The 19940-nt window shown below is 33.0% G+C and overlaps 2 protein-coding genes across 2 annotated transcripts in view; one reads left to right on the forward strand and one right to left on the reverse strand.

Annotated features, from left to right (window-relative positions):
• The window catches only part of LOC113514764 (lysine-specific demethylase lid-like), a 50212-nt gene extending 43041 nt beyond the window's left edge, over positions 1 to 7171 (reverse strand). Inside the window, exons 1-3 of the mRNA XM_052897165.1 lie at positions 6749 to 7171; positions 2756 to 2833; positions 1348 to 1486 (exon numbers count right to left, since the gene is read on the reverse strand). Of these exons, the coding sequence (XP_052753125.1) occupies positions 1348 to 1486; positions 2756 to 2833; positions 6749 to 6955 (424 nt within the window). The 5' untranslated portion in view covers positions 6956 to 7171. The remainder of the gene's footprint in view (positions 1 to 1347; positions 1487 to 2755; positions 2834 to 6748) is intronic.
• Positions 7172 to 10979: 3808 nt separating this feature from the next.
• Positions 10980 to 19940, forward strand: part of LOC113519465 (calsyntenin-1) — a 272008-nt gene continuing 263047 nt past the window's right edge. Inside the window, 1 exon segment of the mRNA XM_052897052.1 lies at positions 10980 to 11220. Within this exon segment, the coding sequence (XP_052753012.1) occupies positions 11136 to 11220 (85 nt within the window). The 5' untranslated portion in view covers positions 10980 to 11135.

Genomic DNA, 19940 nt, shown 5'->3' on the forward strand with positions numbered 1-19940 from the left:
GAGTGTTGACAGCAACATGTGTACATAATTCTGTCTTTGTAATGTACACACACAACCGGTTGCCTCGTCGATAATTAATACAGTTTAATTATAAAAACAGTGGAACTATGTACAAGTAATTTAATTAATATTATACAATTAATATAATTAAGTTCCATCAACAAACAAATAGTGAACAAAAAAATGGTCGCGTACAGCGCGGTTTCAGAGATGTTCCCTCCCACGAACACTCAGGTTACGGAATGAGCTCCCTGCCGAGGTTTTCCCAAGAGACTACAGCATGGGGCTCTTCAAATGGGGGGTAAACAGGTTTCTTCTGGGTCGGCAACGCGCGCGTAATACCTCTGGTATTGCAGGCGTTCATAGACTACGGTAACCGCTTACCATCAGGTGAGCCGTATGCTTGTTTGTATAAAAAAAAGAGAATTACAATAAAACACTAATTACTCGCAACTTTAATGAAATAATTGAATGATATTCTTTCATATTTTAACTAATACATACAATTTACATGAAAAGGTTTGCTGGAAGAAATCTCTTATTAGAGATAAGCTCGCCTTTGTACATTATGTTTTAAATGAATTGTGGTTAACATTATATTTTGTGTAAAATAAAGAATATTATTTTAATATTATGTAATTAACTCTACACGGCATAGAATAGGCCATCCCTTCCTTTTCCGTGGATGTAAGAAACGACTAAGGGAGAGTGAGGGATGGGCAGCAGCGTCCCTCTTAAAACATCTCCAAAGCCTAACTGCGGTTACTATTCCGTCTGCCAAACGTGACAACTACTGGCAAAACCCCCACAAGGGGGGAGGCTTATGTCCAGCAGTGGACAGTTAAAGGCTGATATGACGATGATGAATTAATGTTTATTATTAAACTAGCGGCCCGTCCCGGCGTCGCACGGGTGGACATTTTTAACAGTTCATTTCACTATTCTATTCTCTTCTTCTATTATATACTATTGTCTGCTCCTATTGATCGTAGCATGATGAAAGTATACTACAACCTGCCCAGGAGTATGAAGAATAGTTGTACCAAGTTTCGTTAAAATCCATCCATCCTCCTTCTCCATACCAAATGCTACATGTATCCCATGACAATTGGTAGAGTCTTTAAACCACTAGAGATACAGTATGGAATTCTTTAAGAGGTTTCTTAAAGGTCACCAACGCGCGTGTGACATCCCTGGTATTACAGGCGTCCGTAGGCTACGACAACACCGTTTACCATCAGACGGGCCGTATGCATGTTTACCACTATAGTTGGTATAAAAAAAATATAAAGAAAGTCACACATTTTCAATATTAATAAGAAAAACTAATAATTTTACAATACATACCAGCTTCTCTGACTATTTTATGTAAGGCATACAGATCGAGTGGCTTCCGTTCCACCGTCGGTATCTTGAGTACAGACCCTTGTAACTCCCAAAACTTGATAATTTGATCCAGAAAATTTAATTTCACTCGTGTTATAGCCTGCAAACATTCAAACATAATCATATCAAATAGATGGTACACTTCCGAAGGAGAAGCCAAGTTTCCCCAGAAATGGACGAATGAGAGAGAGAAAATAGCCCACTTTGTTTTACAACACGGGGGGCAAACGAACATGCGGCTCACCTGGTGGTAAGTGACTACCGCCGCCCATGATCACCCACAACACTAACGGCGTTGCAAGTGTGTTGCCGGCCTTTTAATTGAAAGTGACAACCATAGCTTATAGACATGAAATATCACCATGTTCATAATAGAATAACACGGTAACACGATGTGTCCATGGCACCTAAACTTGGTTTTATGTTTTTGTATATTTTGTAGTTAAAAACACATTGTAAAAAATATATTACGAATTTAAATTTCGAACAAAAAGAAATTTTCATTGTAATCACTTATAATGACTTAACTCACACTTAAATATGGCAATACTTGAATAGTTTCAAATTTAATAGCAGACCTTATTCATGAGCGCAGCTCACGGCTGTTGCGAGCAGCACTACGCGACCAGCGTGCTGTTCATCGCTCAAAACACAACCATGAGTGAAGCCGATATAAATAATTACAATACAGTATGACTCACGATAGTATATATATTATATATAAATATATATATATATATATATATATAATATTTTTTCTTTTACAAAAGAGCCCAAAATGTAAATGTGTTGACGTGAAGGTTATTGAATAATCGAAATGAGATATCAAATGAGAAAGCTTCATTAGTATATTCTAAGATAGAATATTAATGACGAGTATTTTTCGATTTATGATGAAAAAACGTCAAAAAAAAAATACCATTCCCCTCCCCTTATCTCCGGAATTTGTGGAGCGAAAAATCTGAAATAATTACATTTGATAAAGGTACAAAGAAAAATTAAATAAAAAAAAATAAAATGCTGTTTCTAACTGGAACAATTATTTAAAAGAATCATTAATAATCAGTTAAATTTCCTAATCTCCATTTAGTTAATGCTATGGAACTAGAATTCTACACACACAATTAAATCGAAACCATTATCTTAATGAAAATTGTTCCCAAAGAGACATTGGTCAATATTTGAATCAAGACTCATGTCATTTATAGTCAGTATCATTGATATAATATGTTACTCCTTTGAAAGGATAGCAATTATATTTTACGCCGTATAAACTATATAAACTTAGATAAGGCACAAATAAATTATCATTCGAAGAAAACAAACCCTCCTGTATAATTATTGATAAAAAATAAACTTCTATACTCACCTCTAATTCGTTCAACCTTTGTATCCGAGGTGTGAATCGTAACTTGTCCACGTCCACTGCAAATGGAGGCTGCCAATGCTGGAAAATAGAAATTATAATTATAAAACTCTTCTCTCCTACATTCTTCACGACTCTGGAACACGCTTCCTGATGCCATTAAAAGACTACCGACTAAACCATCTTTCAAAAAACACATTCACACTCACTTTTTATCTTTATCCGAGCAGTAAGTGCTTTATATTATTCTCAATTTCGTGTATAATATAGTATATGTCATTTTTTATTTATATATATATATATCTATTTGTTTACATATGTAATTTTAGTATGTATGTATATCAATAATTAGTAGTACCGCATTCAAGTATTCTGACACTTCCCTATGGTTGACTGGGAGAGAATGATTTTAGCATTAAGTCCGCCATGTACACATATTTGTACTAATTAAGAAATAAATAAATAATTATTATATTTACTGTGTCCACAGTCAAAATTAACTTAACCATTAAATGTAATGTGGTTACTTATAATATTTTTAGAAAAATAGGAATTAATTAGAGACCAGATTTTAATATAACCTTAGAAGGACAATCATGTTTGTTGACCTATCTAATGGAAAGTGGCAACCATTGTCAATAGACATGAACATTACCATGAACATCACAGAAGATGACACCCATGATACCTCATGGTACATGGTATATGACAATAGTCATTGACAAGTGACGGGTAAACTTTAAATTGAAACACATACATGCAAACACATTTACTTCATGGGGAAAACATGAGTGATACAGACACCAATGTAGATGAATTTTGCTCAAAGTCTGCCCTTTGGTACTTTAGCCAAAGAGATTTTTTTAACATATTTATAACAAGAAACTAAGCATATAGAAACAGTACTTAATTATACAACACAAAACAATAGGAGTCTAATTGACCCATTGCTAGCAATCACTCTATCTTCTCCTCTTGGATGGCGTAGTGGTTTATTCAAGTGGAATTTGTCACGATGAGCTAATTAACTTGTCTCTAATCCTCACCTATTATCTCTCACTGGTGCCCCGCCAGCGTATCCCAATAGCACAGGTGGGGTTACCATTCCATTATCACACATTAAAAAACACGAAACTACATATGACTATGAATATGCACTATAGTTTTTATTCCAATAAAGGGTAAATTCAATCAATGTTAAATTTATATGAAAATGTAAAATCTATCAGAGTATTTCACCAACTGAATAAAACATTCATATATCTAGTACAAAATCCACTTAGTGTAAAACTAGATGGCGCTGACAAATATAGTCATGTATGTATCAATTATCTATACTTATAATAAATCTGTAGAGAGGTCAATTCTGTAATGTCATATATTTCCAAAATAACTATCAGCAGGTGATTAGTGATCGATACTGATGTCAAAAATGCAATCAGTAAAATTTTTTTTGTCTGTCTGTCTGTTCGTTATAGAAACAAAAACTACTCGACGGATTTTAACGAAACTTGGTACAATTATTCTTCATACTCCTGAGCAGGTTATAGTATACTTTTCATCACGCTACGATCAATAGGAACAGAGCAGTGAAGGGAAATGTTAAAAATGACCACCTGTGTGACGCCCGGGACATGTCGCTGGTTTATAATAAAACTTTAAAATTACTCATAATTATAAATAAGTATTGTGTCAGTATAAAGAGAGAAAAGTTCAGTTAACTCATTATTACAATGTTTAATACTTATTGGGACAACTTTCACAATAAATACTAAAAAATAAATATTAGGGATATCTAATTATTCAATTGATTTTAATGATTTCTGCAGTTAAAATATCCACTTTACACAAATCGTAGTGACATTTATGTTTGTGTTTGTAATATTAACAAGAACGTACCACCTATTTAAACAGAATTAAATAAGCATACAATAGGCTCTATACTGAGGCATCATTTCTCTTTTAATTTCTTTCAGTCTTTAAGATGTTGTAACAAGCAACTAATAGAACAAAGCAAAACTCATTAGAGCTAGAAAAAGAAAATAGTGATGTAAACCTAACTACTGGCTGGCTGTATTTAGTGTATAATACTAGTTTTATGGGGGGGAAGGGATTGTTAGTAATGGGGAGGTTAGCCACCTTTCTGATAGAAAGGTGGCTAACCCTACCAGGTCGACCTCCATGCGGTTCACATTGGAAACCATAGTGCTAATTTCTAGATGTATTCATCACGATGGGCTAACTGACCTTCATCCTCATCTATCGTCCCTCACTGGTGCCCCGCCAGTGTATACCATTAGCGCAGGCAGGGTCACCATTCAATTATCATCCATAAAAAAAATACTAGTTTTATGTAGAATATTATATCTAGATAAATTTATATTATGAAGGACAATACGATTTTTTTACTATTTATATAAATACTTAACAATTGACCACATATAAATAAAATCATAATTAAGAAAAGTGTATTATGGATTACTACAAAAATCTCTAACCATCAGATGGGTTATATGCTTGTTTACCACCCCAGTGGTATAAAATAAAATTTATTTACAGTATGAACACTTTCAACTAAGTACAGAATGAATATTAAGAGGAAAAACAAAAGTGAATGACAACAAAAGAGATGGTGACCTAGATAATTCAGTTACTACATAATGATCAACTAAGTTAGTTAACAAACTTAATTAACACTTAATGGGAGTATGGAAAATAAGATGATGGACCTGAGCAACCCTTTATGATATATTACAGACTAGCTTTTACCCTGACGTCATCTGAGTAATCAACATATGTTGGTAAACTAGGATAAATTGTATTGTTTGGCTTTTTTCATCCCAAATAGTTTTTATATAAGGTTATTAAAACACCATGAGGTAACAAATAAAGTCATTTTTACATTTATAATATTAATAAAGATACAAGAAGTTAGTCAGTTGAGAACTAGTAAGTAATTGGATACAAAATGTGTGTAAATCATATTATAGACTTTGACGTTTTACACATTTACTGTTACAATAATTAATGTATTCTCAAACCCAGTAAGTTACATTGAGAAATAGAATATAATAGTATATAAGTAGAAGAATTAAGACTCTATTAGTGCTCTGGCCATATTTTTGCTGGTAATGTGTAGATTTAAGATTTGATTTTGCCATAATTCATTGAAATAATTTAGTCATTATTTTAATAAAAAAATATGGATGAAACTTTTACTATATCTTGAAAGGGAAGTGTGCAAGATAAAAATCATTAATCCCAATCTGCCTAAATATTACATTATTATTATAGTAAAATAAGGTTTATTCATAAAGAAAAAAAACATATTTTGTAGAAACAATCAGTTATGAGGTCATTTGTAATGACAAAGTAAAAATTGGAAAAGACCACTTTCAAAGGTAATTGTAATGATAATTAGTGGGCACAGATTCTTAAATAGATTTAAGGGATGTTCAGATTGTAGCCCCAAGTTGGTTTTTACAGTCATTAAGAAAGCAAATTGTTGAATCATGTTTCAAATACCTATGTAGGTAAAAAAAAATCAAGATTAGCCAGCCAACATGTTCATTTTACAGAATTTTGACTAGATTCAGTTGCCACAGTGGGTATTACAGTTAGTTACGACAAAAACTCGCGACAGTTCTTTTTTTATCTAAACTATCGTAGGCAGGAGGCCACGAACAAAATGGCAACCAGACTGTTTAAACAATATTGCAACAGTGTACATATATATTACGTTGCACTTTTATGCATAATGAACGCTCAGAGGGTACCCTGACACGTATTCTAAAAGATAAAACTCAAATATTTTACTTTAGATAACACGCAAGAGAACAAAACGAGGTAATATGGTTGCATCACTAATAGTTTGCGAATGAAAAAAGGTTATAAAACTATTACTTTTTACATTACAACATAATTATCTGGTGAATATGGTATTAATTTGCATAAAAACTATGAAAACACTTATCAAAGACAAAGAGAAGTACTCACAGCAGGTGGTTTTATCTTGCATATTCCCGACTTCTCGGCGATTGGTCTTATTTTACTAATGTATGCCAGAGGGTCTAGGAACTCCTCTGGCGTCGGCTCAAAGACGGGAGCCTCTGGCGGCACGGTAAACGTGAAATTATCAGGTTTCATGGGGGACGCCGAGTCCCCCATGCTAACTTCGACATTAGCTTCGTCACATTTTCCCATTTTTAAGAAAAACTATGCAGTTCTCACAATTGCAACTATAAACAACACTTTAGCATCATCTAATATTAAGGAATAAACAATGCACGTCCACAAAGAAATAACAGCAACAGAAGTAGTCTTTCCATAGGGAACCAAAATAAGTAATTTATTAAAATTATCACCAACAAATAACAGAGTCCTCCTATACGTCCGCCATGCGAAATTGAACTTTCGAAACTAGAGTTGCCACGTTTAAAAATAGAATAATTTTAATGCTTAGCGTTTACGAAGATAAAACAATTTATGTTTCTGAAGTAAAAATGTAATTAAATACTAATAAACGCAAAAAGATTTTCCTGTTACATAATACACTGTAACGATATGTTAATGCAACGAATAGAACACTTTTAAAACAACAGTATCTTTTCTCTTCTTACAAATTCAACTGACACAAAGCTATACAAAAAATATTATTAAGAACAAGGATCATAAAAAGAAATATACGTTACGTATATTTTTCGTAAAAGTATTATTTTAATTAGGCATTTTCAAAATAAATTAATAAATCAAATCAGACAATTTACAATGGAGAATTCAAAACATGATATCAGACTAAGATCAGCTATAGGATTTTTTTAATCAGTATCCAAATTCTCATATTGTTATCTTTCACAAAAAAAAAGCTTCATTTATTATTTAAGTAACGTTTATATGTACTAAAATATATGACAAGGAAATTGTCTTAAAAATATTGTATTGCAGTTTTTAAATTTTACAGACAACGCGCATAATGAGCATAAGTAAGTACTTACGCTGCACAATTTGTCTTAATTTATTTCCCCTTAAATTATATCATACATAAATTGCAAATTTTCCATTTATCCTTTTAAGGATTTAGGACCGTCAAAATGCAAAAAGTACTTGTTCTTTGAGTGTAAATTCAATAAATGCATTAAGTTACTTAATTAATGAAAATTATGACATCTTACATGAATAATTACGTCTTTTTCCTTTTAACGTGAGAGTTTCTGTTTGAAAAATATAAAAAATTCATCTTCAATTTCTACCACCAATGTTGGTCTGTCAATCGTTGAGCATATCCTGGCATTGTAAATTAATTATAATCTAATAACCGTTGATTAGCAGCTAAAATTTTTCTACGCCTAGGTACTGTTGGTTGTATTATACCCTGATTTGTAAACGCGGTATACTCTGGGAGTATACCGCGTTTATCTTGGCATCGTCTTTGGGCAGCGTTCAAATTTTTACCGCTTAAAATGTAGATACACAACACCTCATAGTATTCAAGATGTAAGTGCATTATGACGTAAGCTCACGTGCACTTAAAAAAGAAACAAATCGATGTATAAATTTAACTTTAATTAAAAGGAATGCGTATACGATCCCAAACTCAAAACAAAGAAAGATAAGGGGCGCTATCCTTCAACCCACTAGCCGATTATTTTGTTGTCCGGCATGATTTCCCTCTACCTGCACACCGTTTTCTCACTCTAATAGCATTCATTCATTTCAAAAGACTACAGCATGGGGTTTTACAAAAAAGGGATAAGTTTCTTCGGGGTCGACAATGCACGCGTAATATTTCTGGTATTGGAGGCGTTCATAGGCTATATATGCAGCTTACCATTAGGTGGGTCGTATGCTTATTTACCACCTCAATACTACTTAGAAAAAAATATTGGTTCATAAAACGGCTATGTACCTTTTTTTTTATTTGTTGCGTAAAATTCACGCTCCCGCAAACTTGCATTTGCGGATTTGTATTTATCGTAGAGTATCTATGCAGTATATTTACATACTTAAATTTTATTTTTTTATGTACCTACTCTATAAGTGATAAATAATGATACCATAAAATTGAATACTGATTAAAAAATCCCCTGCATAATGTCACTGAAATTATCATCACTGGAATAGTTGAAGTTACAGTATGTAAAAGAAAAAATTTTACTTATGCATCCCAAATTATTTTTTTGCTATTACCACATATTAGTTTATTTGTGGTAGTACCACAAACAAACTAATCACCAAGATATATGTACATACTACTATTGTAAACTGCTACTAAAATGAAACGTCGAACATTGAAAGTTATAATAAAAAAGGAGCCATAAAGTATTATAAAAACACCAACTACAAAAGAGTTTGTAACATATTACTATAATAAAATTGTAACTAAATGGAAGATATTCGAGAAAAAATTATTTGAGCAGTCTAATAAATACCAAAATAATTTAGATAAGTTAAATTTAAATAAATAAATTGGTTGTTTGTCTGTATGTTAGTTCCGGAATCAAACAAGCACTACTGTACCCCATTAGGTGCGGTTTTCACAGTTGTATTTCTGAAGGTCTAACTTAAAAATGGATCTATGTTTTTTTTTTGTGTGCTGTCTAGAAGTGGTATATTTCGTCGATTTTTCTACTTCTGAAGTCTACGCGTACAAAGTAGCGATCAAAAAGCTAGTAAAATATTTAAACGAAAAAATTCATATACAAATAAATATAAACATATAAATGACGAATAAGCTTATTTTCTCTCTTTTTTTTTTATTTCAAACTAGTGACCCGCCCCGGCTTTGCACAGGTGCAATGCTGATACTAAATATACCTACTTACTACAGAATGATCTTATAATCTCATTTACAGCTTTTTTGTCATTAAACAATACAAACATGACAAAGTGTTATAGGTCGAATCACGGCCTTCGACGTGCTATTTATAGACACGGGCCGCCGGCCGAGCCGGTACCGCCACACCATTATGTCCCTACATTTTAAATCTGTAATATCTTCGGGAATATTCATTTAAATTACATGCTGTAAAGGGCCGTATTGATCTGTATTAGATAGACAATGTATTTAAGGTTAATTGGATAAAAATTAATGCTGTATTGCTGTATTACTTCGTAAATAAGCCATTTTTTTACAGTAAAATGTAAAGGATAAATAATGACTATTGTGGGTTATTCTTAAAAGATAGACATGTATCATCGCAAACTTTTTTGTTGAACTTTCTAAGGTATACAATACTGTAGTACATTATTTTGATTTATCTCGTGGGGTTTGGCCAGCGTTTGCAATGTAAGCCCAAAAAAAATTGTTTATTTACGACATCACATTAGAAACCTCTAAATTTATCAGTGTTTTTCTACAATATTATGTATGTGTTATACACATAAAGCTTCCTCTTGAATCACTCTATTTATTAAAAAAAAATACGCTTTAAAATCCGTTGCATAGTTTTAAAGATTTAAGCATATATAGGAACGGATAGACAGCGACAGCTACTTTGTTATATACTATGTAGTGATGATAACGAAGAGGATGATGATGATTATACTCTAATTAATTAAAAATAATCATTTAACAAAGAAAACTTCAAGAAATTACTTTTAATCCTATTTTATTCGTATTGATCACTCTTTTAGATAGTGACATCCCTAAATAGTCAATCTTTGTCGGCTTAGGTCCATAGTACAGTGTAAAATTAAAATTGTTAGTTACGTAGTGTAATTAAAATTCTTTCAATCGTATGTCTCTAAAATGTTATAAGTTTTTATTATCCTTTTTTTTAGTTTAAATTCATATAAAAACGTCAAACTATAAACATATTTTAGCTATTGAAGTGCTTTGTTTTTTCTTTTGCTCTAAATTCCTAAGTTAAAAGAAAGTGATAAAAAATTTATAGCTTAAATAAATTTACCGGAGGTTTTAATTTTTATGAATGAGAATGTAATAATTTATCGGAATTTATTCTTAAACGATTTTGTACTACTTCTAAAAATATTTATAAAATATAAAAAAAATTTTTGTTTTTACTAACATTTTTTATTCATTTTTTTTTATTTTTGGACATATAATTTACATTACATATTTTATAACTACCTATTAAATGTATTCGAGTGCTTTTGATCTGAAAGTCATAATAATAATGGCAACATTGTTTTTTTCATGTTTTGTATAAAATGTAAATCTTGTACCTAAACGAAACGAACGGAACTTACTTCGTGAACGCGCAGAATCGAATGCAATCGATGAACACATCCGTCATACGCCGCCATTTGCGAAAGGTTGATCGCTGCTCCGCAGCGCGAGTGTCATCGTTTTGATTATGTCGAGTGTTTAATTTGTTATTTTCGAGAAAACTGTAAACTCAGTGCCGGTATTTAACCAGTTAAAATGATTGTGAGATTTTTGAGCGTTTTGTGCGTCGGAGTTTTGGTGGCTTCGGTGTACAGTGCCAAAGGAAACAACGACAATGAAGGTATGCAACTTCGTTCACATTATTTATTTTTCTTCCAATTTATGTCACGAATCCACCTGTGTTAGGTACTTTTCTTGTATTTCACTATATAAATACATTAAAAGGTGTTTTCGAAATTGAGATGAGCTTGTAATTGTAATTCAGATATTCAACTCAGATTCCAGTTAAGAAAATGTAATGAATACATCGCACCATTGGAAAAATTCATGGAAAATCTTTGTTTTCTGAGAAAAACTTTCGAAAATTCTCTCTCTTATGATTATTAGGCGTCGGTATGGTTCATCCATGGCATGATTTTCATGTGGGTGTTAGATCGTGGAACCGGCCAGACGACTTCTGTTGTGCATGTTGCAGGCACACACACGCACAAACCTCGGAGCTGTGGTAGGCGTGAGTCGCCAGTACCAGCCACTCGCCACAGCAGTTTCGCACTCGATTCATACAGTCTGCTACACTGTTGTTTTGCTAATCATTTGATACTGATTCACATCTATACACGAGAGCCAATATTTTTTATCTAATTAGAACTGTTATCTTCCATTTGTGATTGTGTGATTTTAAATAAAATTGCACTTTTTATCATAAAACATCATGTTGCTATGTAAAGTAACACAGAGGTACTCAGTTATACTGTTACTGAATGGTCTATCATAATATTAATTCCAGTCTTAAAACTTTTTTTTATATTGATTGTTTTTTATAATAGTAATGAAAAAATTATATATATTTATTTATATGTTTACTTAGTACTTTATTTACCAATCAAATTCTCTACCAGACAATCTGTGTGGAGTGAAGACATTGAAATATATAAATTATAGAGAACTCCTGTACATAAATTTCATATATTTGAAAAGACCGATTTTTTTAATGAATTATATGACATTGTAATCTCTTGTGCTGATATTTTATGCTAGTGGAGTATAAATTAAAATAGAATAGGGGTGGTGATAAATTAGAATGTAGCCTGATTAGAAAGCCTATTGAATTCTCCAGGAATTAATTATGTTTCTAGGTTGACTCTATGAAGAATTATAGACTATATTGCTAGCAAAATGGATGGACTGTGTGAAAGATGATATGGCCAGAATGGAAGTGAATGTGGAAAAGACCGTGTATAGAGATGACCGACCTCATTTTGTAGGTATTGCGAATCATGCACACACACTCATTTTGGATGAAACTGTAATACAAATTGTTTTTTCTTTCTTTTTTAATTTTATATTCATTATTTATATATAAATATTTTGTGTGTAGTTTTGTTATTATAATTAATATGTGACTGGCATATTTCTGTAAAATAAAGTTTCTTTCTTTCTATTACGCCCATCCCAAGTAATAATTCGGACAAGGGTAGGAAGATGATGATGATTGTTAACAAAATAAACTAATTAGTGCCAATGATTAATAATGATATGGACTCACCAGTTTAGGTTAAAGGAAAGCATCATATTATTGAATAGATTTGAATCATCAACTAATTATAATATTGATAAAGTCTGGAAGTTATTAGATAAGGCAAATAAAAATCATTCTGAATGTAACTTACATGTAAATGATAATGTAAACAAATTAGAATATTAATTGTTTGTTTCAATGTTCATCAAAACAAATCATTAACATCCCAGTGCTGGGCATACACCGCTCATAAGTAGGGGATATTAAAGTAGTTTACTATTATTATGAGAAAAACCTATAACTAAACATTTAGTGGTTGGAGAAGTCGCTTTTTATTATTAATAATAACAGTAAGTCCGGCACAATTTTTTTTTTTTTGTGAAAATGGTAAGGTAACCTCGCCTGCGCTAACGGGACACGCTGGCGGAGCACCAGTGAAGGGATGGTGATAGATGAGAGTGAAAACAGGCCAGTTAGCCCATCATGATGAATTTATCAGGAATTAACCATGATAGTTTCCAGGGAGAATCGTAAGGAGGTCGACCTGGTTGGGTATATTGCTAGCAATGGGATTCTCAGTCTCCATTACTAACAATCTCTTTTCCCCCAGTCCCGCACAATTACATCAGTTGTGTGGTCCTCAAGCTAAGATAATCAGTGTCAGATGTGTTGAAAGACAAAGAAAAAGGTGAGTTGACGAAATCATGGAAGTGGCAGGAAAGAATTGAATGAATGTTGCTGAGTATCGAAGAGCTTTTGCCCATGAGGGACCATACACCAAAGGATACAAAAAAAAAATATATTAATATTGAGAAAATTAATCCTATAAAGTATTGAAAAATAAAGCTATAATACTTATAATTAGGAACCAGGCTACTAACATTCAGGGGCACAACAGACAACACCACCAGACCCAAGACAATTCAGTAAATTGTACTGAACTAAGTGGAAGGCCATATCACTGGTTATTTGGTCACACACATATGGTAATAGTAGCAGAATTAAACAAAACAATTTTAATCAAACAACCATATCAGAAAAGCATTCATTTCCAAAATTGACCTGACCAAGAATCGAACTTGTGATATCATTTACGTAAAGCAACGTGCCTACCACTGCGCACGAAGGTCGTCAGGAGTATTTTTAATATACACATAATTTTTTTAAATAGCAAATCCGCTAATGGAAAATTGTCGTCGGCATTAGACATGAACAGGACTAACGACGTTACAGTATATACTATGACGTCCACAATGCCCTTCATATACACTAAGAATATTTTTAGTACCGATCCATCCATCTGGCCCATGTTATAAAAAGATATTGTATAATTACTTCCCAATACTTTTTTTTTGTTATTCTCCTAAAAAGAATTGTTTCAATTGTGACAAAACACATGTGACCTACAAAGGAATAAACCCTATCGATTGAGGTAATAAAAAAAAGGGGTTGTCATATAAAATTTAACGTGACGTCACACATCCTATAAACAGTGGACGATCAAAACGGTTCCAACGATACCTGTTTTTTTTTATAATAGGTAGTTTAAAAGTTATGTTCCCTCTAAGATGAACTTATATATATATATATATACATACATACTGGTCAAAAACTAGATTTTGCTTCGCTGTAGTCAGATAAAAAAAATCTAAATCTCTTTAGAACAGACGGAGATATCACGTAATATGAAAATGCTAGCTGATGCCCGCCTTCTTAATTCTTTATATCCTTTACTTGGGAAACGATTGAGCCCCCATATAAAAATTTCATTTATTTCACCCCCTTCGAATTTTATTTTACCGACAAACAGTGGGCTTTCATCCTTCTTCGCGGTCTAAACTATCTCTGTAACAAAATTTATCAAAATGGGTACAGTATCTAGTTTTGACGTGAAAAGAACAAACGGTTACTTTTTCAAAATATTAATTAGTATGGATCATCATCGTCATATCAGCCTTTAACTGTCCACTGCTGGACATAAGCCTCCCCTTTGGGGGGTTATGCCTGTAGTTGCCACGCTTGGCAGGTGCATTGACAACCGCAGTTAGGCTTTAGGTAGAGACTCTGCTGTCCATCCCTCACCCTCCCTTTGTCGCTTTTTACGACACCCATGGAAAAAGGAAGGGGTAGCCTATTCTATCCTGGAGCCGTACGGCCAAATATATAGTATAGTATGGAGACTGAGAATCCCATTGCTAGCAATATACCCAACCAGGTCGACTTCCTTGCGGTTCCCCCTGGAAACTATCATGGTTAATTCCTGATGAATTCATCATGATGGGCTAACTGGCCTGTTTTCATTCTCATCTATCACCCTTCATTGTTGCTCTGCCAGCGTATCCCGTTAGCGCAGGCGGGGTTACCATACCATTTTCACCCATCAAAAAAAAAAAAATAGTATGAATACCAATAAAAGAGCTCTCTATTTTTAAAAATGTAATCCTTTTTGAGTGTTACGCTAAAACGCTATCTAGCCGGCATGATAATGTTGATGAGCGTATAAAAGTTTGATGTAAGTACCGTTTTACAACCGGCAACGAGCAACAATGTCGCGCACCTACAAGTGCTTTGGCAACGCAACATTGTCAACCTTCCGTCACATTGTTGTAGAAGCTGAAGAATGTAGAGAATTTGACAATGGATCATTGAAATGGTAGTATATAGTTAGTTAGTTTTTTTTTTTTTACAACACAGGGGGCAAACGAGCATGCGGCTCACCTGATGGTAAGTGACTACCGCCGCCCATGATTACCCACAACACCAGCGGCATTGCAGGTGTGCTGTTTTAGTTTAGTAATCTATAATATTCGCCATTGTGTTTTTTTTTTTGTTTAAAGTATTGTTTTATTTTTTCTCTATTCCATAATGCACCGCCTACGTATTTCTCTGTTTGCCCAATGGTTGACTAGTATAGAACACCGTCCGGTGTTGAGTCCGCCATATGTACATAGAATTTTATTGTGTAAAAAATAAATAATACAAGTTATGACCTCTCTGTGTAAATTTCAAACTTGTTCAATGATTTAAACGTGATTGAATAATAAACATATAATTACGTTTACACACCTCTCATGCGGATGAAAGCGGAATCATCATTGCACTGTTTCTTGTTAAACAGGAAGCGCTAATGTGAATTCATTTTGCTATTTAATGCATGTAAGTACTTATACTTGTGAATTAAACATTCATGCACACATAGGCAGTTACGGGCTCTAGCTAGTAATTCACCGCGGCTTCGCTCGGGTGTTATATACCACTGAGGTGGCAAACAAGCATACGGCCCACCTGATGGTAAGTGGTAACCGTCGCCTATAAGTTGCATAATTTTTTTTTTCTGGAAAATTATTAGAGTCCTACTTGGAACCTAGTGTTAACCGTTCGGTATCCAAACTGCAAAATAATAGAATATTTTTGTTAGTAGAAGAATATAACGTATTGGCGTATAAGTACTGATGGCGATGTTTGGGCATCACGTATCTCTCAATGACAATGACTTCAGACACTACATATGTATATGCAGATGATTCGATTATAATATTAATCATCAATGATTCCCTAATGTTCGTTTGGGCATACAATGTGGTCAGATAGTGTTTAGATTCTGTACTGCGACTTCCTTTATTATTTAGGTCCTAAAATTTGTCCATCTCATTGAATGTATTACAGTAGCATTTGCATAATTTTTCAAGCCGACTTCAAAAGAAGGGTATTCTTAATTGGGTTGCAGTATTTTATTTATTAACTCATAACTAACTGGTTTTATCATTACTACATACATATATATATATACACATATGGTATACACTGGCGGGGCACCAGTGAGAGATGATAGGTGTGTATGAAAAGGCAGGTCAGTTAACCCATCGTGACAAATTCAACGATAAATTAGTCACGATGGTTTCCAGGGGCAACCGCGTGGAGATCGACCTGATGGGGTATATTGATAGCAATAGGGAGTAACCTCCCCTTTACTAACAATCCCTCCCTTCCTTATTTAATTATATTTGCAGGTAATTCGTTTGTGGGGTAAATATTACATTTATCATATGTTTGTTAACTAACTCGGCCTCTGGTTTGAATCCATTTATACATGTCATACGCCTTTTCATTAAGTAACGTCAAAAAGTAGTAGATTCAAGTTTTTGCATGGTACCAGAATACACATTCAAATAGATATTGAAGGCAAAATTTCTAATAATTAAAGATCGTGCCCCACAAAAAAAAAAAACGAATACAGTTATGATAAAACCAGTTATTTTGGTCTGAAAACTAAATTATTGAACAGATTTTGATAAAATTTCTATGAGACTGTCAATCTATGTATCTGTCTATCTATCTGTCAATATTTTATATTTATTTATTTATATTGTTATATTTATTTTTAAATTTCCAAAATATGTTAATTTTGTCCACACTGCCTCTTAGTTTTCCATATTTTAGAATATTTATAGATATTTTATATTAAGTTTTTCTTCCTGCCGTCTTATGTCTATATCAGTCCTTACCTGTCCACTACAAAACATAGGCGGGTTGGCAACCGCAGTTAGACTTTGGTTATGTTTAAAGAGGGATGCTGTTTCCCATCCCTTGACCATTAAATTCCCGTGCTCGCCTCTTACGTCACCCATGGGAAAAAGTGTGGCCCATCCTATGTCGGGATTACACGGTAACTTCTTACGTCTATAGCTACTATTTATGTAATGTTTACCCATTGTATATATACATAGTCTGAACTTTGAATTACAATATGAGTATATTTAAAGGATCAAGTACGTAATACCCGGTAACCGCATAGTGTCAAACACGACCGACTCGCACAAGTTTATACTTGTATATACACAACTATTGTTTCTTAGTAATTGTTCTATGTACCCCGTCTGAGAACATGCTTAGGTGGTATTAATTCAGTTGGGCTGTGTGCTAAACATTAGATGCGTATTGTTTTTGCTATCAGCTTATGCTCACGGTATACAATAGAAAAGAGGTTTCTATTTACGAACTCTTTAAGAAATTTTAAAATAAAGGAACGCCCACCAATATTTTTTTATTTTATGGACATATCAAATGGTTACAAATAAAAAACACTGTAATTTAAATAAAAACAAAAGTTTTTTTTTTAAGAATATTTTAATTTACTTTATAATTAACTTTAATTTTTAATATAAAGAATAAAACTGTTTCGTTGTATAAATAATTTCTAGGAAATTTGATGACTTTTTTACGGAACCCCTAGGTTCCTTGGAACCTGCTTATAGGAATTGTTGCAATAGAGTATGTCGGATGAAATGATAAGGACGATGCCTTCTTCGTCCTTGATTGACCGTGGTTGAACAATTTTTAATCAAATTGAGGCACCGCGAGAGATCAACCTGTATAAGAAAATAAATGATTAAATTAACACTAACATATTGAAATAACATAACAATGTAATGTAAATAACAATAGTAATAACAATCCAACATTTTTGTAATTTTCGTTTTTGTAGAACTTCTCTGTTTATTGTTTCACTAAAAATGTAATAAACACAGGTTTTTTTATACTTAACTCGGGAGTTAGGGACTTCACACTATATTGTAACAAAGAGTGAAATAAAGATTTATTTATTTATTTATTTACATACCTGTGTGAAGTAGTAACATTTTATCATCATCATCATGTTGTAATGTGATGTAAACATGTACTTATGCTTTTTATATGTTACACATTGTATCTTTTGTTTCAAGTGATATCGTAATAAATAAATAAATATTATTATTATCAATGTAGGCTTGAATCTTTTTTCTTAACAATCCCTTTCCCCTCTCAAGTGAACACTTATGATCGTTGACATTAGATAAGCAAATTATTGTTTGATTATGTAAGTTTAGTATGAAAAGGGAATTGCTTATAAAAAGGTAAAAAAAAAAACATGAAAAAGAATGTTTATTAAGACTTGTTTACAAGCTCTTTTAAATCGAAATTTTTTATCATTCAACTACTGATCTACATGGTTCGTTTGACAATAGAGTTATCAAAATTGGAATAGAATTGGCAACGTAATTTCGTAATATATATATATATATATAAAATACAGCCTGCTGCATCTGTATTATTTTTTATGGCTATAAAGCGAACCTCCATTTGAAAGTCGTTTAAAAACAAACGGTCTCAATCCCGACTAGCGAGATCTCGTTCCTTTCACACCTTTTTCCTGTCTACAGCAATGGCAGGTGGCATGTTTTTTTGTACCCGCACTCTGCCGGGTACTAAAAGACGTTCCTCTAACATCATTATATGGTGCAATTACACTAACTGTGGTTATTATGTTAACGTTTTTATATTACCCAATGCCTCTAACGGTTTTCTGAAGGCAATAAAGTTATCGCTACGGCACGTGGTCTTTTTTTTATACAACTTAGAATGGCAAACAAGCTGACGGCCCACCTGATGGAAAGTGGTAACCGTCGCCTATAGACATGAGCAGTACCATGGACATAACAGAGTATACTGTTTCGCCCATGATACTCCCATGCGTTGCCATTCCTGAGGACTCGGGTGTTATTCCTCTGTACCCAGTAAATTCACGCCATATCCCACCCTTCAAACCGAAACATAGCCATGCAAACACAACTACTTCACGGTTGAAACACGAATGTGATAGAGGTAACCAAGCAATTGACTTTTGTACAAAGTCTCCCTCTGGTCGCAGTTAATGTTGATTTAATAAAAAAACTACACTTCATTGATGATGTTATCGAATGATATGTACATAAATGGTTGTTTTTTGTGCGCTTGCAAATATTTAGTACAGAGATTGTTTGTTTTTCGTTCGATTATTTTTGGGTTTTATGGCAACTCGAATGGAACTTGTTTTTTATATCTACTGTTACATGTATTTATGTGAGTTTATGTGCCTATATTTTTGTTTTATTGAACTTGAAAAAGAAGGTTCTTTTCCATTTTATTTTTTTAATACGCAAATCTTTTTCCTAACGTCGGTAATTGGCGTGAGATAGGTTATCTGACAAGATAAACGGGAGATCTTTGTTTAGCAGTAATAAATACATTTTAGAGGTAATGTAAAAGTTATGTTACGCGTTTCGTTAACTCTTTTTTTTTTGTTAAAAAAATCTTAATTTTTATATAAATTTATATTGCACTAACTGAAATATTTGTAGGTATTTTGATTGCAAAGAAAACAGAAAACTATTATAAAAAAAGTTAATGTGTAAACAGGGAATTCCTCTTGCGATGGGTAAAGTAGGCGTAATCCGTCAAACCTCCGGGGAACACGAGTTACATAGACTGGATGAACGAGTAGTTTAGATATACTTCGGTTCTGG

The sequence above is a fragment of the Galleria mellonella genome, unplaced genomic scaffold (genome assembly GCF_026898425.1).
Source record: "Galleria mellonella isolate WM207_F2 unplaced genomic scaffold, CSIRO_AGI_GalMel_v1 utg352, whole genome shotgun sequence".
Lineage (NCBI taxonomy): Eukaryota > Metazoa > Arthropoda > Insecta > Lepidoptera > Pyralidae > Galleria > Galleria mellonella.